Source organism: Myotis myotis, unplaced genomic scaffold (assembly GCF_014108235.1).
Source record: "Myotis myotis isolate mMyoMyo1 unplaced genomic scaffold, mMyoMyo1.p scaffold_m19_p_6, whole genome shotgun sequence".
NCBI lineage: Eukaryota > Metazoa > Chordata > Mammalia > Chiroptera > Vespertilionidae > Myotis > Myotis myotis.
The window spans coordinates 49702764-49730466 of record NW_023416368.1 but is presented as its reverse complement, the minus strand read 5'-3'; the positions used below and the strand labels follow the sequence as shown (position 1 = coordinate 49730466).

Here is a 27703-nt window from a genome sequence, read left to right as displayed (position 1 = left end):
AAGGGTCCCAGGTTCGATTCCGGTCAAGGGCATGTACCTGGGTTGCGGGCATATCCCCAGTAGGAGATGTGCCGGAGGCAGCTGATCGATGTTTCTCTCTCATCGATGTTTCTGGCTCTCTATCTCTCTCCCTTCCTCTCTGTAAAAAAATCAATAAAATATATTTAAAAAAAACCCAAAAAACTGTGAATTTAAAAAAAAGAAGAAAAAAAAAAGAAAACCAACAATCCTACCTAAATCCCAGTATTAAATACAGTCATGCACTGCTTAATGACAGGGATATGTTCTGAGAAAAGCATCACTGGGGAATTTTGTTGTGCAAACGTCACAGAGTGCACTTACACCAACCTAGATGGTATAGCCCACTACACACACCTAGGCTACATGGTATATACCTGTTGTATCTTCAGTCTGTCATGGACTGAAATGTCATTTTGTGGACGGGTGGCTGTATAATAAATAACAAGCCCTAACTTTTGGTTAAGTTTCAACAATACTGTTCAGGTTACTCTCATAAATGATTAACTACTAAAATTGCTCTTACAAATGTGAAACCAGTTTTTCCTTCAGGATAAGGGAAATGGGAAGGAAGAAGCAAATGAAGAAGAGGCACAAGATGGTAGACAGGGTACATAAAGCTGTGTATTCAGTACATGATTTTGGTCACTTTTCACAACATGGTTATTTTCTTGTATCTCCTACTATATAATAAAAGACAGTGCTGAACCTAAATCTGATAAGACATCAAGTTTCATAAATATATGCATTTCTAATTATAAAGTCTCTACATTTTCATAGACTAACATAATACACAAACTCACGGAAGTCTGTTATGCTCTTAATTTTGCCTAGATATGACATTATCTTCATAAATATTCAATGAAGCCACAAACAAAAGTACTATAACTTCTGGAATCTATCCAAGTTTTTTTAAAAAAAGATCAGCAGCAATCCATAACAGAAAGGATATTGATCTCTTACTTTCTTTTGCTTTTTGTGTCAGTTGTTTGAAAAACACTAGAAGCTGACATGAGGTTTTCTATATATTGTCCAAGAACTTGGTTTTCTGATTTTAGCTTCAGATTTTCTTCCTTCACTGCATCTACCCTTGCAGAGAGGTCTATATTAAAAATAAAAAAGCCCATTATCGATAACATGATAGCAATGTTTCCATTGTACAAAATGCTTAAGATTCATTTTTGAGAGAACACAGTTCTTACATTTTCTATTTTTAAATTGAGATTACTTTAGAAGTTAAAGTAAACAGAGTGCAAATAGCCAAAATTCCTAAAATGACATTTCACAGTAGACTAAGTGTTATTCTTTATAAATAACATTTATGTTGACTAAAACCTAAAAGGGTCTTTAAGATGTGGTAGGTGAACACAACTGAATTTATATACTGGATATAGAAAGCTGGTTTCCAAGCAATTGAACATTTTGTATTTTTACATTAGCAAAAAATTCAAAAGATGTAGTTCTTGACGATCAAATAAAACATCACTAACATTCATTCCTTTAACACTAAGTACTGGGTGCCGGCTAAAGCCTGGCACTCACTGTTCCAGAGGCAACAGTAACAAAAAAGGAAGGTCTCTGCCCTCACAGAGCTTACATTTTAATGTGCATATAGGGGGCCCCAAGTGGGGGTCAGAAGAAAAAGCAAGAAGAGTAAGGGTCACCGAAAGCAAAAGGGAAGTAGCCCTTTTATACAGTATAGTCAGGGACAGCTATTTTGATCAAAGAAATTTGAACACAAACCTAAAGTGAAGGAATGAGCCTATAACTATGGGAAAAAGCAGAGGCGAACAGCAACTGCTAAGACCCTGAGTAGAAGCATACAGAAAGAACAGTGGGAGATGTGAAGGGCAGAGTATCTGGGGTAGAATGTAAGAGGCCTGTGTGTGACATGGCTCTGAAAGGTAGAAGGGAATAGACTTCCAGAGAATAACTTGGCTTTTATTAACTGTGACGAGGGAAGCCACTGGAGTGACATGATCTGCTCACTCTGGTGTCAAAAACAAAAACACACACACAGAAAACACAAAAAAACCCCAAAACCCAACCTCTTAATTAAAAACCAAAAGATGTTTCAGTGTTACTATTAATTTTATGTAAGACATCTAGAAAATGAAAAACTCAGATCAATTCCCTTTTAATTTCTGGGGTGAAAACCGCTTTTAGTACAAGACTTAGTAACACAATGTTACCTTATGAAAAGGAGCTCTCATGTACTGAGTAGCATTATGATAGACTTTAAGAGGGAAGCTTAAGGACACTATTTGACTTCCTTATTGAAGCATATCTGTTCTTTAAAATCACCAGTCAAAGCCACAGGCCCAGGGAGAAGGGGACGGCGGAAACTATTGAAATGGGCTTGCAATTTATACTTTTTAAAACTGCGCACTAACAAAATTTAACAACACAAAGGCTCACAATTTCAATTAATTTATGTTACTCAAGAAAGCTACAAAATGCAAACTAACCTTCAAGTGTATGTTGGAGTTCCAACACTTGATTAATAAGTCGTGTTTTTTCCTCCAGTTCCACCTGATTTTCAGCATCAACTGCTGTAATAAAAAGGTTCAAATTTACCATAAACATTAGGTACCATTTGTGTAGGGTAGCACTTAAAGATCTGCAAAACGTTTTATATTTACTATCTAACTTGACTTATGCAAGAGACCTGTGAAACAAAAAGTTCTATCCCCACACTGCAGATAAGGACACCAACGTGAAGAGAAAGTGTTTTGCCAATATCTCACAGTTAAGGAACAGAAGCTGCCTTAAATCCTTCCCTGAACTAGAAGATATATAAATGAGTAAATTAGCCAAATCCAAAACTCTAAATATTCTTCTCTGTTCTTTCCATTGCTTAATAAAGCAAAAGCACCCACAAAACCAGGATTATACAAAAGGAAAATAACATACCATCCATGTCAGCATTCATCATCTTGGGTAACAAACTTTTGGACCTTGGATACAAAATCCTTGGTGACTGGTCTGCAACCAGAAAAAGAAACATAACCACAGAGAAATGAAATTTAAGCTTGTTTTTCAAAAGAAAATTATGTGACCCAGTGGGATCCTTTCATATGCTTTACTGTTTCTAAGAATAAACACCCAGTGACTAAGTAAGCAAAGGATATGTACAAATAGTTTACAAAGAGCAGTAAATAAGAGAAAGTGCTGTTTCTTGGTTATCAGAGAAATACATAATAAAATACAACTGTACATCCAGTATTTTTTTAAAAGATGATCAGCCCTGGCCAGTGTTTCTTCATGGTTAGAGTGTTGTCCCATGTACTGAAGGGTCACAGGTTCAATTCCCAATCAGGGCACATCCCCAGGTTTTTGTTCAATCCCTGGTCTGGGTGCTTAGGGGAGGAAAACAATTGATGTTTCTCACATCAATGTTTCTCTCTCTCTCCTTCCCCCCTTCCTCTCTCTCGATGGGGGGCAGGGAGAAGAAATAATGATCAATGCTAGCAGTTATGAAAAAACTATTAAAATAATGTCATTCTGCATTAATATAGTAAATGCTTCACATATTTAAATGCATCAAATCAATAGAAGAACACTGCAATTTACAGATGTGGACACTATATCTCAGAAAGTCAATGCATCTTGCCTTAGATTTCTGAGCCAACGTCTGTACCAATTATTTGAACCCAGGTCTAACTACAAAGCCCCCTTTTAACATCATGCAATGGAAGAAACTGTAATAGGACCTTAATCCAAGTTTGCCAAACATTTTGCAGCTCCTGATGTCAAATCCCTTTGATATTTCTACTAACTACACAACTGAGGATAAACTACATTCCCTTCAAGCTGCATCAACTGTGAACATGGTTTGTTCGCTCGGGCCCGTTCAAGTTCTGACTTGTTCTGGTTACACAAATCCACAAATTAAGGAACTGTTTGGCCAACCAAGGATCTGAACGGGAGGCAGATCCCGAGGAAACGGCTATGTATATTGAGCGCAATGAGCACAGCACAGAGTATATAGAGAGAGAACTGTGGATCCGGGTGCAGAAACGGTGTTGAGACCACGTCATAGCACGTCCGAAACACCGTTACGTCACAGTACGGGGATCAATGCACTGCACAACAAAAGCCCTGCTCTTTCTCGGTTCCAACAGAACCCCCCCCAAACACGTCACCCAAGAAGATGCTAACCCAGGAGCTACGTTCAACGCCTGGACAGATGTCGCCAGCCCTCACCGTACCGCTCACTTGCCCCCAGAGCAGCGGCGGCCAAGTCCAGGCGCGCCAGGTCCCCTAGCGCCATACGCCCTCCCGCGGCCCCATTTGAGGGCGGGGGTGCTGGACAGCGGCCTGGGCTCCAGGGCGGCGGGGAGAAGGCGGCAGGACGTTCCGTCAGGGGCTGCGGGCGCCCCCACGCCCAGAGGATCCTCTGGGCCCAATGATGAGACGATGAGAAAAAGAGATGCGCGGCGGTTCTGCAGGGAGCCAGGTCCCAGCCGCCCACCAGACGCCCAGACCCCAGGCCGCTCCTCCCGGGCCCTGGTGCACAGGGCCCGATCCAGCCCGCCCCGGACGCTGGGTCCTCGGCGGGACCGAGGCCACAACTCTAGTCGCCCGGGCCAGGCCCTCTGCTGCCCAAGAGCCCTCACCTGCCGTTCGAGGCGCCGGGCGGGGCAGGTACGGGGAGGATGCTTCGGGCTCCGACACTTGGAGCAATTGACACCGGCAGCTCCGCCCCCTCCGCCCACAGAGCTTGCGCCGAGCCGGGAGCCCCGCCCCGTCCCGCCAATCCCCGCTCCAGGAAGCACGCATGCGCATTAGCTGCCCGCCCCCCAATCGTCTTCCCTCCTAGCTCCAGGATCCACCTCTTGCCTTAACAAAAAAAAAAAAAAGGACATTGGTATCCAATCAGCATTTAGGTCATTGGGGGCGGGTCCTGGAGCAGCAACAGCCAATGACAGCACAAAAGGAAAGTTAAGCGTGAGAAAGCCCACGCCAGCGCGGCGTTCCTCTGGTCTCCGCGGGAGCCTGAAAATTGAGGTCACAAATCCAGTATGAAAACTCTGACAGCTGTCAGGAAGGAGGTTGGTAAAAATAAACGCCGGGCAAGAGAGAAATACAAATGTAGGAAAGGAGCATTCCTGGACGTAACAGATACAGAAGGCCAATGCAATTCCGTGGCTCCTCAGTTCTAAAAGCAGACTCTTCCATATTTTTTTTTTTTCACTTCCCAAGTCGCAAAGCTCCTACGTGCCCCTCTCGTAGATTGTTCCTCTCCGCAACCCTTCCAAAGACCATTGGATAATATTTTAGAGTTGACAAAATACCTTAATTGTACTTTGGTATATAGCGCTTTCTCTCACCTTATTCCATATTCATCCTCACAACAACCCACAGAAAGAAACTGAAGCTTCCTAGTAAACAAATGGCTTGCTCAAGGTCATCCCCGCAGTGCGTCAGGCTTTGGGGTGTAATGTAATCTGGCTTGATACCATTCACAGATAGACGGCCCTTGACATAAAGCACATCCTGTTTGTTTTCAGTATATGGTGAGTACATGGTGGTAGCATTCTCCTGAGTTATAGGGGTGACATTATGACTACCTGTTTCTTGGCTTTTTACTTTGGGTACAGTTTGCTGATATAGGAGAATCTGAATTATATTTTGCCGAGTGAAAATAGCCAGGCAGAAAATGTACCGTCTGTATGATTTTATTAATATAAAGTTCTAGAGCAAACAAAGCGTATCTGGTGTGATAGAAGTCAGAACAGTGGTTGCCTGGGGTGGAAGATGAATGGAGGGTTGACCTCAAAGGAATAGGGGGAACTTTCTGGTGTAGTAGAAATGTTCTATAATATCTTGATGGACGTGGTAGTTACACAGTGTATCCTATAACTTAAAATGTGTGTATTTGATTATGTATTATATTTCTTTAATAAAACCAATATTTTTAAACGAGAGAAGATTTCTTTAGGGTTTGAAATATTCTAGGCATGTTTCTTGGGTTATTTTACTCAGTCCACAAACAATCCAGTGATCTAGATGTTATCAATCCCATTGTACAGATGAGAAAATCAAGGTTCAATATCATATAGCTAGTGATAGGCTGAATCAAAACCTACCTTTTTATCTGTAAAACGAGTATCATAATACCTACTTCGATGAATCTTTATTAGGATTGTCAAAATTAAGTAAAAATAAAGCACTGCAAAGACTTTTCAAATTGAAATGCTTTGACATCACAGCCCAGAGAAGGTGGGTTGGAACTTGCAGCCCAACCTAACCAACTCAAGTTTCTACTAGGGCAAAAATATCAACATTCTTCATAGGACTGAAACAAGACCCAGGGGCTCATAGTGTAAAAGTCAAAATATCCAGGATCTAATCCACAGTTATTCCGTTTATGAAGAAGCATAAAAATCTCAACTCACATGAAAGTATTCAATAGATGGCACAAATGTTGAAATTATCTGGAAAAGATTTTCGGCAGCTATTAAAAAATACTTGAACAAGTGATCACTAAAAATCTTGAAACAGAAGTTATAATTGAAAGTATAAGCAACATAATAGAAGCTATAAATAAGAACCAAAAGGAAACTTCATATCTGGGAAATAAAATCATTGACAAAACTGCAAAGACTCCATGACAGGATGGAGATGGAAGTGGGAAGAGCGCCTGGAGGCTGCTTCAGTAGAACGCATCCAATCTGAGCAACAAAGAGAAAAATCAACAGAGAGAAAACACCCCATCACCTCAGGAATAAAAGACCACAAAAAAGATCTAGCATTTATGTCATCAGAGTTCCAGAAAAAAAGGAGAGTATGGTACTGAAATACAGGGATGGGCAAAGCAGGTTTACAGTTGTGAATACATGAAACATTTTATTCTTTTGAGTTAATAAAACTGTTATAATAATCATATCCTGCATATATTTTTTCCATATGAACAACTGTAAATGTACTTTTGCCCATCCCTGTATATTTAAAGAAATTATGGCTCTCCAAGTGTGGGAAAAGACAATTTATAAGGGGAAGGGGTGATTAGGAAAATAATGTTTAAAAGGATCTGGGGGTGGGGTGAAATGAAGATGACTTTTGAGAAACACTGTTCTAGACACTGAGCACCAATCCCTAACATCACAAAAAGGACCCCCAGATAGCGATTACTTTCTGATGGAAGAAGGATGCACCACCATCTGTGAATAATCTTGTCAGGAAAAAAAGAAAAGAAAATTGCAACCTGACCTGATCAAGCCCCCAAAATAGCAATTTTACACAAAATACAGTGGACAGATTTTATATATATATATTTCATTCATTCTACCTCCTGGATAGAATTAGCAAAATCTGGCTATGGAACAAAACAAAAACAATAAAAAAAAACAATGCCCCTTTCTTTAACAAAAAGAAAGTAATTTGCACTGGAGGAAAAAATGGAAAGAAAACCTGTAGGTAAAAAGACACTTAAAATACATACTTCTTTTAAACAAAAATCCTATGGTTTATGTTGGATGTATCCTTGGATGATAAAAACCATGTAAAGAATGCAAGAAAATGATTGCCATTCAGAATATGGTTATTTTAGAGCATTCACCTTTTTTTTTTTTTTTTTAATTCCGGAACCCAGCATATATCTTGGTAGATAATTTAAGCTTTAAAGGAAGTCAAAGACAAACTATCTAAAAAAAAATAACATACAAAAAGGTAATCATAAGGTTAGAGAGCAATAGAGCATTCACAAAATATTGCAAATTGGATAAAACAATGTTGCTGATACTTAAGATCTGTCCTTGAAATAACAAAAATGTGAAGAAGAAGAAAAGGAACACCCAAGTGAATATAAAAAGGGAGTTGAAATTTTGGCAAAATAATCATGAAGTGAACATTCATTTATATATTTATTTTATACAATGTTCCATACTTGCATTATATTTTTTCCAATAAAAACTGGTTTAAAAATAGGCACTAAAGTTTGCTTCTTTTGAATAGGGAACACATACAAGTACAAATAGAAACCACTGAAATTGCATAGAAATATTTGATTATGATGAATATTCATGTGAACTGGAATATGCATATATTAATGTCAAGCCATCTATAAAAGTAGAAATTAAAATATTTTCATAGAGAATGGGGAACTCCAAACTGAAAACTGTTGTTACAAGGCAGTTACTTATATGAGGAAGAAATAATAAATAACAAAATAGGGAACTTACAGATCATTTTGATCTTCCAGTCTGACATGCTCTCATCATGCACATAAAAACTAACTTGTCTTTAGTAATTAGAGGGTTCTAAACATACTGTGGATATTTTAAAGTGAAATATGCTAAATGGAAGCATTTTGATAACTTTCAAGTGTAACCAGGTGTGTTCCCTGATATTTTAAGCTCATTGATTTGCAAAATGTGTTTCATTTCATTTCTAAATAAGAACTCATATTTTCCTTTTTCTTTTTCCCTTGAAAGGTTATTGAATTCATTGGAGAATGAGTGCTGTCCCAAACTTGGTGAGTAAGGCATATATTCTACTAGCTGAAACTTGATTTCAAAACCAGAATTAAAAGTATATCATATTGCTATTTGGTAAGTTAGGTTGTTCATGTGTACTTTTCTCAAGATTATAATTTTCTGGTAATAACCAATAGTTTGCTAATTTGATCAGAATCATTTTCATTCATTTGTTCAATAGATAAAAAGAAATTACCAGAGTCTTTTTAGAGTTTTTCAGATGAGAATCAGAGGACATTAGGGTCTCCATGGAATCAAGCTTTGAACTTTGCAACAAAATTTAAAATAATTAGGAATGATTATCCAGTCTTGATGCTTATATTTTCTCTTGACATAGTCTTCTCTAATCAGTGCTTCCCAAACTGCATACCTCTGGTTGTACAGATGAGCTTTTAAAAATAGTTACAGTAGGTGCATATTTGTAAAAATATGTTTTTATTAATTTCAGAGAGGAAGGGAGAGGGAGAGAGAGATAGAAACATCAATGATGAGAGAAATCATTGATTGGCTGCCTCCTGCACTCCCCCTACTGAGGATGGAGCCTGCAACCGGGGCAAGTGCCCTGACCAGGAATTGAACTATGACCCTCTGGTTCATAGGTCGATGCTCAACCACTGAGACATGCCGGCCTGGCTACTACATGTTTTATTGTAATAAAAAATATGACTACAACCACTCTCAATTTGAAGATGCTTGGCCTAGAACAGCCGTGGGCAAACTACGGCCCATTTGAAATGAATAAAACTAAAAAAAAAAAAAAAAAAAAAAGACCGTACCCTTTTACGTAATGATGTTTACTTTGAATTTATATTAGTTTACACAAACACTCCATCCATGCGTTTGTTCTGGCCCTCCGGTCCAGTTTAAGAACCCATTGTGGCCCTCCAGTCAAAAAGTTTGCCCACCCCTGGCCTAGAACAAAACCAAGTTCAAAAATATTACTTATATGGTTAATTTAATGTGGCAAAAATTACGATGTTGGTATACAAATGACTGGTTTGAAAAATCCTGATCTATCAAAAAAGCAATAAGCATTCGTTTGAAAATGAGGAAATCTGGGTACCAATTGTGGCTCAACCTATACTTCTTCCTGTATATTTGCTGGTTAGAAAAAATTTTTTTAGTGTTTATTATGAGCTAGATAGTGTAGTGAATCCAAATATTTGAAATTGACCACATCCCTGTGGGGGATGAGTCACTTTACTATAGACTCCTGTTTCCTTAAATGAGGGGTTCGAATAGAGTTCATTCTGCTTCTCAAATATTGTATAAAATAACTGAGGAATTTTCAGATAATAATACCAATGAGTTGTTGTCGATGGTTCCCCATTTTTAAGAGTGAACCCTTGATGGTTTGGTTGTTGTTGTTGTTTTTGTTTGTTTGTTTGTTTGTTTGTTTTTTTAACCATTGTGCTCTTGGCACCATGCCTGCCACAGGTTCTGAAGGCTCTCCTGAGTGAGTTATCTTTGCTCCATTCCAGCTTCTGTAGTTTGGGGTTTCTCTGATTCTCTATATATGAATCCACCATTATCAGTCATTTCAGCTGGGTACATCTTCCACTAACTTATTTTAAAGTAATCTGCTTTAAAATCAAGACTAATCATTGGGCTCTTGGAGCGTACAAGGAGTTCTGTTTTAAAAAGACAAAGTGATTATTTGAAGGGCATTAGGAGTCAGTTACAGTGATAACTAATATTCTATGAAAGAATGCACATGATTTGCTAGCAAGGCTCTAAAATGCTACGCTGCTCATGGATTATCTTACTTTCAATACACAAGCATAATTTTCATAGTATTCTGTTTCCCTGGTAACCACTTATACTTAAAATAATCAACTTGGGAGAGTTCTTCTGTCAGGATCTGAAATTTTGCACTACTTACTAGCTAACAAGTTAGCCCTCTAGGATTTCATGAATGCCTGATTCCTTAAGTACCTTGGGGCACCAACTGATCTTCATTAACGTAGCCTCATTGCCAACTACATGTTGGTTGAACGAATGAATGTTCTGTTCTGGGTCCTTACTTTTTCTATCTTATAAAAGGCAGTGTCTGAGCTATGTTAGAGGATGACACTGGATTTCCACGGTATCTTTCCTCCTCAGAGCTCACACTACTTTCTATCAAATTATCGTATGGCCCCTCATCACATCCCAGTGAGAAGCAATTTTCTTCATGGTTACTTACAGTCGTGGCTCTTTACCCTTCCACAACATTAGGTGCATGTGGAACATCACCTAGAGCAGCGGTTCTCAACCTGTGGGTCGCGACCCCTTTGGGGGTCAAACGACCCTTTCACAGGGGTCGCCAAAGACCATCGGAAAACACATATATAATTACATATTGTTTTTGTGATTAATCACTATGCTGTAATTATGTTCAATTTGTAACAATGAAATTGGGGGTCACCACAACATGAGGAACTGTATTAAAGGGTCGCGGCATCAGGAAGGTTGAGAACCACTGACCTAGAGTGACAACTGATGTCACCTCATAGCATATGTCTGACAACTGTCCGGAGGTATTAAGAATAAACACAAAGACACCATGAATGCCATTTAAGGGCACAGATAGGGAACTGCTAATGACTTCATTACATTTATATAGTCTCTTTGAGGTGGAACACCGCTGACCTCTAGTGGCAAAATTGATTCAAAGTAAGTATTCTAATACTGTGGAAGTAAGATGTGCTGATTTTGAGAGGCATGTGAAAATACTAGTGCTAAAATTAGGGAATCTATCAAAACTTCACCACTGCCTTTTGCATCTTTAGTGATGCATGCACAAAATTGTCTTAGAAAAATAAGGTGCAGAAGGTGGCAAATTTAGTTATAGGGACACACAAGGCACAGAGGAAGGGCAGTAGGGGAAATAGGACATACACTGTAAATGCCACCTTTCAGCACAGGCACAGCTTATTTTAATTTAATTTTTATTTGGAAACAATCTCAACTACTCAAAATTTGCAAATACACCAAGAAGGATTCTTTTTTTATATTCCTGAATAATTGAGAGTTAGTTGCCAAACCAATACCCTGTCACCCCTGGGTACTTTAGTGCACATTTCCTACAAACAAGGATTTTTCTCCTTCACAATCACAACACATCTGACAAAATCAGGAAAATGACATTCATACATCACTATCATCTAATCTTCAAAGCACATTGAAGTTTCACCGGTTGCCTTGACAATGTCCACTAGAGCAAAAGCACCTGGTTCAGAACCATACATTGCATTTACTTGTCATGTGGCCTTAGCCTCCTTCAATTTGGATCAATTCCTCAATTCTTACTTGCCTTCCATGACCCTGATGCTTTTAGAGATCATAGGATAGTTATTTTATAAAATATTTCTCAATACTTTGGCAAGAATATCACAGAAGTAATGCTATGTTCTTCTCATTACATCGTATTAGTGGTGCATAATCTCTGTGTATCTCTTCACTAGTGAGGTTAACTTTGATGCCTTGATTATGGTGGTGTCTTACTCTTTTTCTTTTAATAATTAGCAAGTATTTTGGGGGCAGATATTTTGAGACTATGTAAATATTCCATTTCACATCAACTATTTATTTATTTATTTATTTATTTATTTATTTCAGAACTAGAGGCTTGGTGCACGAATTCATGCACAGGTGGGGTCTGGCCAACGTGCCCCACTGGGGGACTATTGGACCGGGCTGGCCGGGGGGAGGGGCTGTGGGTGTTTGGCCAGCCAGCCCCGCCCCTGATTGAGGTGAAGGGGGAGGCCAACTGGGGCCTGGAAAAGGCTGGTTGGCTGCCACAATGCATGTCATAGCCACCGGTCGTTCTAGTCATTCTGCCATTCCAGTCACTGGGCTTTTGTATATATAGATAGGCTCATGGTTCCTGATTCAGTGAGTGGGTTATAATCTGCAGCATATTCTTAGAGAAGGAGACGAAGATCTACATAGTATCTTGAAATCTTTTCTGTGTAATATTTTCATCAAGTGTATAGAGATTCTATGCCTACTGCCTTGAATTATTAAAATTTTCATACTGACTTCACTTCTTCTTGTCCTGGAAATTAGTCTCCAAAAGAGATGTAGGGAAGAATGACCAACAAGGAAGAACTATTCATTCAAATATTTAACAAGTATTTAATGAGAGCCTAGCATGTACTAGGCACTCAATTCAGGCTGTAACTTCAGGGTTTCTGCTTCTAGGTGCAAACTTGGCACTTCCAGCGGTAGGTGGCCCCTGGGTGGGAGGCAGAGTGAGGCAGCACGTGCTGCTGTTACCATGTGGCCAGCCTCCCCAGTGCTGCTCACTTTAATTTCTCTCAGAAGACTGAATATTGACCAACCAAACACTGGCATTTTCATATGGATCTCAAATTCAGGCCTCGAGTTCGGATCATGATCTTAACTTCCACATGTCAAATATGCCACCTTGACAAAATGGTGAGACACCGCAGAGCTGTCCTCATCATTTCACTACCCTACTTCTCATAGCCCTTCCTCCGACGTTTGTTTTAGGAAAAACACCATCCCATGTGGCTTCATTTTCAGCATTCTAATAGAGGTAGATTGATAGCAGCATCTTTAATTCATTGTGCCTCATGCCTTCTCTTCTTCTCCCTCTTCACTCATTCCCTCCACGAATCTTCTTCATCCACTGTGTTCTTTCTTATCACCTTGTTCTTTATTCTCTCTCCATTGCCCTCTGTGGCCTGTTCTCTCTCCCATTCCTCTCTTCTGTCCCTTCTGCCTTCTCTCTCACATCTACCTTGTCTTTGGTTATCCTCTTTCGTTTCTCTCCATTCTGATCTCATGGCCTGACCTTTGCACTTTTTGCTCCTATTGTACTGTTGGTTTAAGGCAGCGGTTCTCAACCTGTGGGTCGCCAACCTATGGGTCGCAACTCCTTTGGGGGTCGAACGACCCTTTCACAGGGGTCGTCTAAGACCATCGGAAAACACATATATAATTACATATTGTTTTTGTGATTAATCACTCTGCTTTAATTATGTTCAATTTGTAACAATGAAAATACATCCTGCATATCAGATATTTACATTACAATCCATAACAGTAGCAAAATTACAGTTATGAAGTAGCAATGAAAATAATTTTATGGTTGGGGGTCACCACAACATGAGGAACTGTATTAAAGGGGCGTGGCATTAGGAAGGTTGAGAACCACTGGTTTAAGGACTTGGAGATAAAGCAACGCCTCATTAATCTGAGTTGAATAACTTTTAAAAAATGTTTTAGTTTTTATTTTAAGTGCATGGAAAGGAAGTCTTTAGCTCAGATAAATTTAGGTATAAGCATTTACAATTTGCATATTACTGGGCAGTTAAAATCATTGCTGCTAAGTCTTATTAACTGTTCACACAAATATTACTTCTAAGGCTAGTATTTCCTTTGTTATTCATTTACAAAGTATGCTTTTTCCTTAAGTAGCAGGGAAATGGAATATTTACATAGTCTCAAAATATCTGCCCCCAAAATACTTGCTAATTATTAAAAGAAAAAGAGTAAGACACCACCATAATCAAGGCATCAAAGTTAACCTCACTAGTGAAGAGATACACAGAGATTATGCACCACTAATACGATGTAATGAGAAGAACATAGCATTACTTCTGTGATATTCTTGCCAAAGTATTGAGAAATATTTTATAAAATAACTATCCTATGATCTCTAAAAGCATCAGGGTCATGGAAGGCAAGTAAGAATTGAGGAATTGATCCAAATTGAAGGAGGCTAAGGCCACATGACAAGTAAATGCAATGTATGGTTCTGAACCAGGTGCTTTTGCTCTAGTGGACATTGTCAAGGCAACCGGTGAAACTTCAATGTGCTTTGAAGATTAGATGATAGTGATGTATGAATGTCATTTTCCTGATTTTGTCAGATGTGTTGTGATTGTGAAGGAGAAAAATCCTTGTTTGTAGGAAATGTGCACTAAAGTACCCAGGGGTGACAGGGTATTGGTTTGGCAACTAACTCTCAATTATTCAGGAATATAAAAAAAGAATCCTTCTTGGTGTATTTGCAAATTTTCAGTAGTTGAGATTGTTTCCAAATAAAAATTAAATTAAAATAAGCTGTGCCTGTGCTGAAAGGTGGCATTTACAGTGTATGTCCTATTTCCCCTACTGCCCTCCCTCTGTGCCTTGTGTGTCCCTATAACTAAATTTGCCACCTTCTGCACCTTATTTTTCTAAGACAATTTTGTGCATGCATCACTAAAGATGCAAAAGGCAGTGGTGAAGTTTTGATAGATTCCCTAATCTTAGCACTAGTATTTTCACATGCCTCTCAAAATCAGCACTCGGTCAGGATTCATCTCTTACTTCCACATATTAGAAAAACTAATGCTAATATTATTTCTAAGAAAAAAATTACTATATAAATATAACATGAAAATGTGATAACCTATTATTTCTTCACACAAATAAATACAGTTTTCTAAGTTCTCTTCCCATCCTAGTCCATATACATAAATTATTTTCACATGGTTGTAATCACACCATAGGTACAATTTTACATTCTACTTTCCTTGTTTGAACATATTCCAATATTTTCAGAGAGCCTCTGGGGTTCTTCTTGCCCTCTGATTCTATGATTACATTTTTGAAACACTGACCCCATAATATAACTAGGAGACCATATTTCATTATTCAATACCTGCAATGCAGGCACCTTATTGCTTCTACCCAGTCAGTACAATACCGTTATGCTACATATCTAGAAGTTTATATCCTGATGCATTGTCATTTGACAACAGCTTTGAAGTCACTCAGACCAGGGATGGAATTCCAGCTTTGCTTTGGACAAGTCACTAAATCTTTCTGAGTTCTAGGTTTCAATCTGAAAAACAGGGATAATATTTATCACATGGTATTTGTGAAGATTAAATGAGAAAATGAATGTAAAGTTCTTAGCACTGTGCTGGGTATGTAATAAGTTCTGAATAAATGTTTGTTATTGTTCATCATCTAAGAGATGCATGACTAATTAGTAAAAGATTTAATTTTGTGACTCAGTTTTATTTGTGATGAGTAATGGGTTATTTTTTTTAGGTAGTACCAAGTATCAAAGAGTTAACTAGGAATTCTAACGAAATGAACTTATTTTCTAATCATCAGAATTGAGAACATATAGGAAAACTAGAGTGACAGCTGATTAGTCATCTTTCTGCAGCACCTACTTTAGGTTTTCTGCCTTCCAAAAAAAAAGAAAAAAGTTTATAAAGCAACAACCCAAGCTCTTAAAGATGTAGTCACTGGAACATAAAATAAATATTACACATACAGTTTGCTTTTTAAAAATGGTCAGTTTGCTACGAATTCGCTTTTAAAAAGTGGTCAGTTGGCTCTGAATTTGCCGAATTTCTTGCACAGTCCAGTGATTACACATTTTGGGAAAAGGATAATGTCCCAGCTTATAAACTAGACCCATAAAGAAGTTACTGTTCATATTAGTAAAAAAAAAAAAAAATTCTACAAAAATGGTTCTTTAAGAAATTCCTTGAAATGGAGGCCCTCCTTGCTTGGGCAATCAGTAAATATTTCACAGAAAGGCACTGGCTGAGAAATTTAGTGTGTAGGGGCCAACAGTCACTGCCAAGTGTGACAGAGTCTCTCAAATTACACATCAATTACATTTTATTGACAGAAATTCTGTTTTTACGCTAAAGCAGAAGGGACAGGAATCCACTATGTAAGTTGAAGAACATTTAATATCATGAAGCTCAAGCCATTTAAAATTCTAAAATAAAAAAGAATAAGAAACATCATTGAAAAATATCTTCAAATATTTTTATAAAAGAAGCTTTCAATAGTTATTGTGACCTTAGAAAAACCCACCAACCTTGCTACCAAGAAGGAAAACGAAAGCAAAATATCATGGGCGAACAGATGATAATAGTCTTTTGTCTGCTGGAGAAAGGTGCTGAAGGTTCTGAGGCACAGGAAAGGAAGAATGTGTTTTAAAATGCAGACTTCCCCAACCAGCTTCGATTAAGGTCATGCTACCAGCAGTGAGAGAACCATGCGTGTGCACAGCCAAGTACTCTGAGCCAAAGTCATTAAGCTGACACCAAAAGGAAAAGAAACGTGTGAAGAGAAACAAGGGAACAATGAATGAATGAGGAAGAAGGCCACAAGGGCTGAAAAGAAGCGCTGTTGGCTGTTCGCATCCCAGGAAGGCGTGGGGAAGGAAGATGTAGGTGGCTCGCTCTAACAGAAAGGAAGCAAGGGGACACTACGCTGCGCAACCATCCATGTGGGCTGCCACTGAGTCCCTTCTGTGACCAGTGTTGAAGACTGAAAGGGAATGCTAAAGTACTAGTACACCCTCCAATGAATTTGGCCGTGAATATTAATTTAAAAGGTTATTCAAACATCCTTAGGGATGTCAAAAAAGATCATCTCAAGTAGGGTAGACTTTTTAATTTTTTTAGTGCAAATGAACAAAGTACATTCATTGCACCAGCAAAGGCAGGAAGTTTCCGCATTTCTTAGTTGGCATTTGGGATCCACATAAGTCGAGATAATGGCACTGGCCCGGTGGAATATCTGTAAGCTGAAGCTAATATGGACACTGGCATCAGGAGTACCTCCCCTGGCCCCGCAAAATGCCTTGCAGATTTAGCATAAGAGACTCAATAAGAAAAAAAGGAGATTAACTCTGCTTCTCAGTAGCTTTTGAGAGTGGGATGGCTCTGGGGTCAGGAATGATTTGCTAGAAATTGCAAGTGCTCTTTCTGTGAAAATATCTTCAATCGGAGGAAATCCACTTAAATGAAATAAATGATCTAGCATAATGCAAAACCTGGTTTCAATAAACAAGCTTAACAAATGGAGTGTTAGGGCGGTCTTTAAATGTTTCAGTAATTAAGAGTGTTTTCTAATTTTCTCATCCAAGGGTAAACATTAATATTTTGACTTTCCCTTTAAAAGACAAACCATCCATCAGATAGATGCCTTGTGCATCAATGTTTTTTTTCTTCATTTGTTCAAAAGAAAAAAGGGAGTCAGACACATATGTAATACCTTAATCAATAAAGAAAGATGTTTTATTGAAAAAAAATCAGATTGTTTTATGCTAAATGTATATGAAATCTTCATAAATGTGCTAGTTTATTTTTCTAGAGAAAAATCCAGCGGAGACCCCCCAAAATCAGGGGTGACTTTTATTGACCCAAGCTCATGAGCTAAGGAGAGCTGACCTTTCCCAGGTTGGCTTCCTGCTTAGAATGGACCAGCGGCTTTTCCCCCCAGTTGGATTCGATCAGTTTTGGATACACCACTCTTCACAGGCCTTCTGTCCACCTGACTTGTTCAAAATTTGAGGGTTAGAGCCTTGTTTCCTTAAATACCCTGGGGCTCCCTTAGGAAACCCTTAAATGAGCCTTCAGAGAGAAACTGGAGCGGCAGAGAAGAAGGAGAAATCTAAAAGAGCAGTACAGCCCAGCTGGTGTGGCTAGTGGTTGAGTGTCGACCTATGAACCAGGAGGTCGCAGTCCTATTCCCAGTCAGGGCACATGTCTGGGTTGCGGGCTCAATCCCCAGTGTGGGGCATGCAGGCGGCAGCCGATTGATGATTCTCTCTAATCATTGATGTTTCTGTCTCTCCCTCTCCCTTCCTCTCTGAAATCAATAAAAATATTAAAAATAAATAAATAAAAGAGCAGGACAAAATGCATGAAGTAGCTTCAGCTGTGCCTCAACTCTACGAATAAAAATTTCAAATGGCCCCAAAGCTATGAGCGACCCTACTAGAAAGAACATGTGCTCTGATCACAGAACCAGAGTTACTGTCACAGCTGTTCTAGGAAGACAAGTTTTGCTTTCACAGAGACCAGTAAATTGAGGACGTGGGAGCGCTTTCCTGCTCCTGACCAGCACACGGCAGACACTAGCCTCATCCTTGTGTACTTAGTTAAGGACGCCTCCACTCTGGCCTCTCATCTGCATAGGATCCTCCCAAGTGGTCCAGTGTAACCTGGCAAAGCCACAGCGCAGCACACACCAGGGAGCTTGGTGCTGGCTGCAAACACTGGCTCCATTTACTGCCAGAAAAGAAAGGCCTGCTCCCTTTTCATGGACAAGACTCTTGCTAGGGCTCAGTGTGTCTCCCAACTGGGTAGCCACAAGCCTGTTTCCTTCTTTAGCTGGTAGATAATGGAGGGTGAGATGAAAAGGAATACAGACCCTCAATACCTTTTACTTGCAGTGCTAACTAATGCAGGGCCTCGTGTCTGATCTTCTCCTCGGCTGAGGGGATGGCAGATGGCCCTCTGAAAGCTTTTCAAACCCAGGCTGCTTGCAGCAGAGCATGGGGGGAGGGGGGGAGGTTGTTACATTTCCCGTACAGTGGTAGGAAGCAGCACCAAATAAAAGCACACAATTGTGCCACTTCTCTGGGAAGCTTATTACAACCTTACAATGAGGGCTAATGGGCTGAGGCCAAAAGCAGATGCAGAAGCAGCTTTGAATATTACTCAGGAGAGGTTTTAGAGAGCAGGGGCCGGGAGGAGGCTGAGGCACAGAGGAGAACAGCCGTGGGAGGAACATCGACAGGGAAGAGGTGAGGCCCCGATGAAGAGGGAAAAGAGAAGCTGTTATTTTAATCACAAAAGATCCATGCTCTTGTTTAAAGAATTTCTTCACACCCACCTGCCACTTCTTCCCCAAGCCTCCTCCTCTGGAAGACGTCAACAGGCAGGCCTGGCCTACAGAGCAGCGACCGCAGGACACTGCTGTTACCATGACAACTGTAGTGAACAAGTCTTGGAGCCTTTAAAGGAACTTTTGTGTGAGCTCCTTGAAGTGGACAGAGGAGGAACGAAAACATACTGAATGACACTTGCTGTACACCAGGCTAGTTCAAGAAGCTTCCTTTATTGTTTCATTTAACCTCCAAAACAATACTGAGACACATTTTTAGATCATTTTGCAACTGAGGAAACTCAGGCTTAGGGATGTTAAATAACTCGCTCAAAGTCCAACAGAGTCAAATTCAGGCATTCCTGACTCCAAAGTTCAAATCCTTTCTGCCACTCTATCCTGAGTCAGTACTTCTAATAGCAAGGTAGTGATAGCATGTGATAGTATGTGCTCAATAAATGTTTTCTGAAAGCACAACTAAACTGAACCAGAAGTGGAGACAGGGAAGAAACTCTAAAAAGTAGAAATAATAGGGGAGAGCTGACTCTAGTAGTAAATTCTTAGCTAGGGGATGGCCAGCCTAACTGGCCCTCAAACCAATATACACACAAATTCAAGCACAATTGTTTGCAAAAAAAAAAAAGGGGGGGGTATTGTCTATTATGTGCTGAAAGTATAGATATTTTAAGACCCAGGCTCTGTCCTATAGTAGCTCACAGTCTGTTGGGTAGGAAACATACATCAAGGACAAAATGCTGTGAAAAGATATAGGTAGTGATAAGATTGGAATTTTCAGGACGGAGAAAGGAAACTGGGAAGGTCAGGGGAGGCTTCCTGGAGGAGGTAGTGCCAGAGTGAGTTCTTACAGGATGAGTAGTAGTTAGCCAGGCAAGAGTGGGTGAGTGGTGGTATTCCAGGCAAAGAGAGCACCATGAATAGCCAGGGGCATGACATAGACAGCATGTGGATAGAACATTAAGTGTTTCCTACTGAGCCCAAGCTGTGTGGCAGGAAATGACACTGAAGAGATAGGTCGAGCCAGGAAGGAGACTTTAAATAAATGCCATGCTAAGTGTCTTGGACTTCGTCCATCAGAGGATAAGAGGCATTGATTGTTCTCTGCAAGGAGAGGGAGTGATACGGTCAGTGTGGAGGAGAGATTTGAAAGGATAATAATTGAAATAGGAAGAACAATTGGGAGGTGGATGCTGTGATTTATGTGGGAGATAATGAAGGCCTTAATCAAGGAAGGGTTGGTAGGGTTAGAGAAGGCCAGGTGTATTGTAGAAACATTTTCAAGGTCAAGTCAACAGATGATTGGATGGTGAGAAATGAAACTGGGACAATGACATATGAATTTCTAGCTTAAGGAACTGGCTGAATGATGGGACCATTCATTAAAATTATGAATCAGGAGTAGGAGCAGATTTTGGGTAGGAGTGGGAAAGATGAGTTCATTTGACACCTGGGATATATCTAGGTGTCTAGTAGTTAGTTTAAGAATCAGAGACTCAGAAGAGAGATAAAGACAAGAGATAAAGACTCAAAAGCAGAAGTCTGAAAATAGTTTCTTCTGCAATCATATCTATACTGAAGATGTGTTTTGTTTAGAACTTGGTGATAATTAGAACATGGAAATATCAGGAAAGTGCACCAAAAATTTTCTGTATTTCTAGGACCTCTTGAAAATTCTGCTTATTTGCATTTCCATTCTTCCCAGGCAACAGTCTGCTGGAAATAGGAAGCAGCTGTGCTCTCTGAGCAGGGCTCATGCTCTCCTGGGAGCTGTAGTCCTCACCTGGCTGGACCCCTGGCCCTGAGTGAGGTTCAGCATTGGTTGCCATTTTATCACAACAATTGCTCTGTTGCCTTTCTTATGGTAGAGTTAAGAGGAAAGTAACCTCTTCTTGTTCGCTTATCTCAATCAAAAGTAGAAAATGAAATCTAGTCCAAGATAACAGTGTGTTTCAAGGAAAATGGTCATAAGAAATGAAAAAAGTTGCCATATATTTGATATGCAAATAAAGCATATCCTGTTGAAAAAATTAAACTTGAGACACCATTATGAAATAAACTATATTAAAAGCAGTTGCTGTTATATTTAAAAAATGCATAACTTTCCATTTGTTTGTATCATCTTTAATTTCTTTCATCAGTATTTTCTACTTTTCATTTTATAAGTCTTTAATATTATTAAAATGTCCATAGTACCCAAAGCAATCTACAGACTTAATGCAGTCCCTATCAAACTCCCAAGAGCATATTTTACATAAAAATAAAAAAACTGTAAAATTGATATAAAACCACAAAAGACTCCAAATAGTCAAAACAATTTTTTAGGGAGGAAAAAAGAACAAAGCTAGGAACATACTTCCTAATTTCAGTGTAATAAAAATATATTACAAAGCAGTGGTAATTAAAAAGTGTAGTGCTGGCATAAAGACAGACATATACACCAATGAAACAAAATAGAGAGCCCAGAAATAAATCCATGCATATATGGCCAACTGATCTTTATCAAGGGTGCCAAGAATACACAATGGGGAAAGGATAGTCTCTTCAATTAATGGTATTGGGAAAACTGAATATCCACATGCAAAAGAATGGAATTGGACTCTTATCTTATACACACACACATACACACACATACACAAGAAAACTCAAAATGGATTCAAGACTTAAAATGAAAGAAAAGAAGCTATAAAACTCCTAGAAGGACATATTGAGGAAAAGCTTCATGACATTGGTGTTGGCAATAATTTCATGGATACGACACCAAAAGTTCAGCCAACAAAAGCAAAAATGGACAATTGAGACTACATCAAACTAAAAAGCTTCTATGCAGTAAAGGAAACAACCAATGGACTATAGAGGCAACTCACAGAATGGGAGAAAGTATTTGTAAATCATATATGTGATAAGGGGTGATTTCCAAAATATATAAGGAACTCCTACAACTCAATAACAAAAACATTAAAAGCCCAATTGAAAATGTGGAACTTGAATAAACATTTCATCAAGGAAGACATACAAATAGCCAACAGATATGTGAAAAGATGCTCAATGTCACTAGTCCTTAGGGAAATGCAAATCAAAACTGTGATGAGATATCACCTAACACCTGTTAGACTGGCCATCAGAAAAAAACAATCACAGGTGCTGGTGAGGATGTGGAGGAATTGGAGCCCTTTTATACTACTGGTGGCAATGTAAAATGATACAGCCGCTATGGAAAACAGTATGGAGGTTCCTCAAAAATTTAAAAATAGAACTACTGTATCATCCAGCAATCCTACTTCTGGATATTTATCCAAAAGAATTGAAATCAAGGATCACTATTATAATAGCTAAGATGCGGAGCAATCTAACTGTCCATCAACATATGAATGGATAAGCAAAAATGTGGTAGATACACACAATGGAATATCAAGACTTAAAAAAGAAAGACACCTGGAAAAATGCCACAGCATGAACCTTCGTTTACTAAGTGAAATGAGCCAGTCACAGAAGAACAAATAGTATGGTATGATTTCACTTATATTATACTAGAGGCCTGGTGCACGAAATTTGTGCAGGGGAGGGGGTGTCCCTCAGCCTGGCCTGCACCCTCTCCAATCTGGGACCCCTCAGGGAATGTCTGACTGCTGGTTTAGTTGGACATCCCCAAGCCGGCAGACATCCCTCTCGCAATCTGGGAAGGCTGGCTACTTACCGCTTGCTTGCCTGCCTGCCTGATTGCCCCTAACCGCCTCTGCCTGCTGGCCTGATCACCCCCTAATTGTTCCCCTGCCGGCCTGATCGCCCCTAACCACCTCTGTCTCGGCTCCTGCCACTGTGGCTTTGTTCAGAAGGATGTCCGGAAGACGACCACTCTAATTAGCATATTACCCTTTTATTAGTATAGATGAGGTCTGAGATATCTAAGATAGACTCATGGAAGCAAAGAATAGAATGATGGTTGCAGATGCTAGGGGCCGGGAAAGGGACAGTGGTATAAAATTTCAGGTGTGTAAAATGAATAAGTTCTTGAGATCTGATATACTGTCTAACATGACTATAGCTAACAATACTGTATTGTACACTTTAAAAAATCTGTTAAGAGGATAGATCTCATGTTGTGTTCTTACCCCATTAAAATAAAATAAAAATTTTAACAAAAAACGATGCATGTTGAAAAACCCAATGAACTGAAAAAAAGAATTGAAATTTCAATAGTTTCTTTTGGAAATTGAATGAAATAAATGATGATGTACCATTGCCTCTGTCCCATGAACACATTGCCTGACCTTAAGTGTATTTGAATTTGCAACCTCTGCCTTAGAGTCACTGGTATATAGCATCATGGACAGTGAGAATGGAATTTGGAAGAATGGATGAGATCATCCAGAGAGTATGTCTAGAGAGAGAAGAAAAGTAGGCCAAGAGCAGAATCTTAGGGAAATACTTGAAGGAAAGGGTTCCCAAAAGAGTCTGAGAATGATGAGAGAGAGGTTAAAGGAGAACCTGAGTAGTGTGGTAGCATCAAAGCCGGGGGAGTAGAAGCATGGAGGAAGGAGAGATCAATACTATCAAATGTTTGCTCTATACGATACCATACACCTCCCACCCAGAAAGGAGGCCAGTCCAGCTACTGCATAGCTTAGACCAGAGATCTCCACACTACCTTGGTTCACAGTGCCTTTAAGTCTGTCATTTTTAACAATGCTCCAAAGTCCAGAGGAATACCCAACAGTTCAATAAAATAATTATTTAGTCCAAACATCTTAACACATTGCATACCGCATAGAAATCTCTAAGACATGCGCCAGGGACCGCACGTTTTTGGGCAAACTGCACGTTGTTTAAATCATCATAATGCACTTTAGGTGTTGTTTTTCAATAATTATAACATTTTTATTTACAAAAACAATTAAACAATTAAAGTTCCTAGTACTTTTTTAACATATGGTACTGCGTAAGACATTTTCCTCTATGAAGAGGGACCAAACAAAATTTACATAAGTATCTAGATTCGCTCCTTTTTCCATGGACATGAAAAACAAGAACATTCGTGAGCGGTCCTTAACAGATGGTGCGTGAAACACGAGAAAACTCCTGAGCGGTACGAAATGTGTTAAGACAAATATTTATATCCTTCAAACTTAGTAACCATTTGAAAAAATACTGCACTTAATCTGAAAGAAATTTCAATTTTTTAATTTCATTCTTTAAAAGCTACAGTTACTTACTTATGGGACATATGAGCCTCTTGAGCATTTCACAAATTCTCCCATCTTCTCCAACTGACATCCTCATTACCTACATTGATTTTTATACAAAACTTGCTTTTAGCACAGCGGCCACAGAAAACCCAGCATTTAAAGAGATGTCACTGAAAGAAATGTAGCTCATCTAATGTGAAATTGTGAACTGGTCCTAGCCATTGATCACCAGTGTCTAATAGAGGTGGAGACACATCCCCGGAATCCCTGTGGGTTTGCTGTACTTCCCTGGGGCACCTTGGCACACACTTTGGGAACCATGGGGTTAAAGCTGATTTAGAATCCTATCATTTATATACTTCTTTCTATGGAGATACCTGGTCTGTAATCCATACAACTAACCTATAAAAGAATTGATGCAGCACAACTGGTTTGTGATTTGAGTAACTGCTGCCACTGCCAGTTCTCATGCCCCCAGACTAACAGGCAGTAGGATCACCTAAATAAATATAAAGATAAACAAAGTTTAATGCCTTCAGTCCTCTTCCCAAACAAACCTTTTCTCTGAGTTAAAAAAATATTTTCTTTTCCTTTCTCTTGCTATCCTCAGAATAAGAAAAGAATCAGTGTTATGATGGGGGGTAAGGGGGTGGGATAGAGACAGTGAGTGGGTCTGAAGCAGTCACACTGGCAATCAGCATCCGAGTACTTGAAGCCTCTGTATACTCAGAAGTAAAACTGACCTTTCCTTGTAAGATAGCCTCCATATCTAGCAGTTTCAAGTACAACACATAGCTTGCCAGTGTGTACCTTGGGCAAGTCACGTAACCTCTCTGGGCCTCCGTTTCATATATGTGTGTATATGTATGTGTATTTATAGATATGATATATGTATGACACATTATACATTATATAGTAATCCTATCTAATAATAGACAAACATGGTAATTGACTGTGCCTTTGCTACACCTCACATTGGCTAATCAGCGAGATATGCAAATTAACCACCAACAAAGATGGCGGTTAATTTGCATACATAGGCGCGAAGTGGTGGAGTGAAGACTGAAGGCGGCTCCGGCCGGAGCAGCAAAGGCTTGAAGGCGGCTCTGGCCAGAGCGAAGGCCTGGGTCCCGGGTGTCGGAGGAAAACCGGTACCGGCAGCCAGGGGAAGGGAAGGCCTATTGCACGAATCTTTTCATGCAACAGGCCTCTAGTATATAATATAGAACAAAAAGAAAAGTAAGAAATTGAACTAAACTTTTTTGTATTATAAGCCATACTTTTTTCACGCTTTACTCTTGCAAAGATGCCGTGATGCCTTTTAAACAAGCTGCATTTATTTCCCAATAGTTTGTTTTCCTATTTTTAATTTATCAAACACCAAGAGCCTCTTATTAACAACAGTGAACCAGTGCAACCACATCAAATTGATACAATTATCTTCCAAAGCCAAAACACATGATGTCTCAGTTCATTGTCATGACAAGTAAATGAACAGTTTCTATTTAACATCTTGAAATGGTGAAACGGCACGTACACTTCGTACTAGTCCTCCAGCCCACCGCTGGTTACTATGCTGGACCATCTCTTAAGGCTTTTGCCCTCAGAGTCTCTGACTTCTCTACCCGAGCACGGGAGGTGGCAAGTGGGAGCAGGAGACCCCGGGGCCATTGCCACCACTCTCTCTGCCAGCCCACGAGGGCCGCTCACCCCATCCCGGCTTATTCAGCCTTTCTGCCCACGGACTCAGCAAACGACTCCGACAGATGCCAACAGTGGACTGGACACCTGACTTCAAGTCACTGTCCTCCCTGCTCTTGTCTGCGCTGGAAGTGTGAGCGAGGCAGAGGCGGCGACATGAGAGCAAAGTTTTGGCGGCGCCCAAGGCTGGAGGAGTGTTCAGAATGGCTTGTTGCCCAGCCACACGCACGGTCCCCTGTTCAGGTCCAGCCCACGCTACTATCATGAAAGAATCCTGGGCTGGGGCGAATTGGAGCGAGCAGGTACTCCATAGGAGCTACACCCGCCCACAGCATACAGGGCTCCCCAGGCTCACGCTCATCGTTCGTCTCACGTGCCTTCCAGAAGCAAAGACACCGGTTTCCCTTGATCTTCCTCCCTTTCCTTCCCTCACTCGCTGCCTTCTGCAACTCTGTCATTTTCTAAAACGCCCTGGTGCGAGCACGTTAAGGCCGAGGGTATCCAATTGCTCCAACGGCCCCAGAACCTGGTGTCTTTCCTCTCCTCATAAAAGCTGAAAATGCTCCTCTTTGATTCCCAAAGCCCCCAGCATGCTTATGCGGTGCCAGGAGGGGAAGCTTAGCTTGGCTGGCTGGCAGTTGTGCTAAGTCTGGCCACAATTTAGAAAGAAGCTTTTTGAATCTGAGCATTTAGGTAGAAAGTGGAGAAGTGTGGCTGTATGAAAGAGCAGTTGATGTTAAATATTCATGCTCTGTTCTCTGTTCATCAGAATCAGTAACCCTCATTGTTTAGCTGCAGCACTGGCTTCTTACTAGGGTTGTACTGAAGGAACTGGATACAAAACAACACCAACCACACACACACGCACACACCCCTCACTCCCACCCCCACACACCCAGACATGAGTACTTATACTAGTATGTTTGAAGTGTTTCCAGTTAACATTGTGCAATTCAGCATTATTAATTTTCCTGGGATAGTTATCCTTCCATCAGCATTTTAGAACTATTACTATCTCTCCCCCAAACCCCCACCTTTTCCTTCTCTCATGTTGTATTCAGCAACTTTGTCCTTACTTAAAAACCATATAAAATAGTATTTTACATGATCAGTATGTGTCTTAAACAATTCTGAAAGTGAATTGCAACATATTCTAGTTCATTTTTCAGAAACAAAATTATTTTACAAAATAGAGAAGAAATAGACTATAATTGAATACAATGTGGTAATATCATAGGTTGCTTTAGTAACAACTTTGAAGTCATGTTTCCTGAGCTTTTAGGAAATAAACATTTTATATTTTTATATGTTGATTTATTTTTTCAAAATACATGTAATTCAACCACAGGAACTTTAAAAATAGTCACAATTTAAAAGGAAAAAGAAAAACAGCACTTAAATAAAAGCTTTTTTTGTCTTATTTTTGTTGCTATATTTTTTTCAAATTTTCTACAAAGAGTATGTTTTACCATTATAATAAAAATGATAAAATTGATATTTTTAAAAAACAGCTGAGCAGTTGCTGAATTCTATGTTTCAGAATCCACCAAGTTCTCCCTTACCTATGTCGTCTGCAAGAGAAATGTTGGTGAAGGTGCTGTCCTCCTCTTCCTCTTTGCTGGGCCCGTCCATCTTGTATGCTTTTCAGTTCTGTTAGTG

The 27703-nt window shown here is 39.6% G+C and overlaps 1 protein-coding gene and 1 long non-coding RNA gene across 5 annotated transcripts in view; one reads left to right on the top strand and one right to left on the bottom strand.

Annotated features, from left to right (window-relative positions):
* Positions 1 to 104: 104 nt before the first annotated feature.
* Positions 105 to 27703, bottom strand: SCOC (short coiled-coil protein). Of its 3 annotated transcripts, none has more exons than XM_036314651.1 (4): positions 27607 to 27703; positions 2932 to 3003; positions 2487 to 2570; positions 105 to 1120 (listed from the first exon to the last, which is right to left on the bottom strand). In XM_036314651.1, exons 1-4 carry the CDS (start codon positions 27674 to 27676, stop codon positions 978 to 980), a joined length of 369 nt encoding a protein of 122 aa, XP_036170544.1. In that variant the 5' UTR covers positions 27677 to 27703; the 3' UTR covers positions 105 to 977. The 3 variants fall into 3 exon arrangements, with proteins under 3 accessions (XP_036170544.1, XP_036170545.1, XP_036170546.1); XM_036314652.1 differs by lacking the exon at positions 27607 to 27703 and adding an exon at positions 4180 to 4623; XM_036314653.1 differs by lacking the exon at positions 27607 to 27703 and adding an exon at positions 4230 to 4623.
* The window catches only part of LOC118658868, a 110445-nt gene continuing 87703 nt past the window's right edge, over positions 4962 to 27703 (top strand). For both annotated transcript variants that reach the window (XR_004968387.1, XR_004968388.1), the window contains exons 1-2: positions 4962 to 5072; positions 8457 to 8497. This is a non-coding gene — a long non-coding RNA (uncharacterized LOC118658868). The remainder of the gene's footprint in view (positions 5073 to 8456; positions 8498 to 27703) is intronic.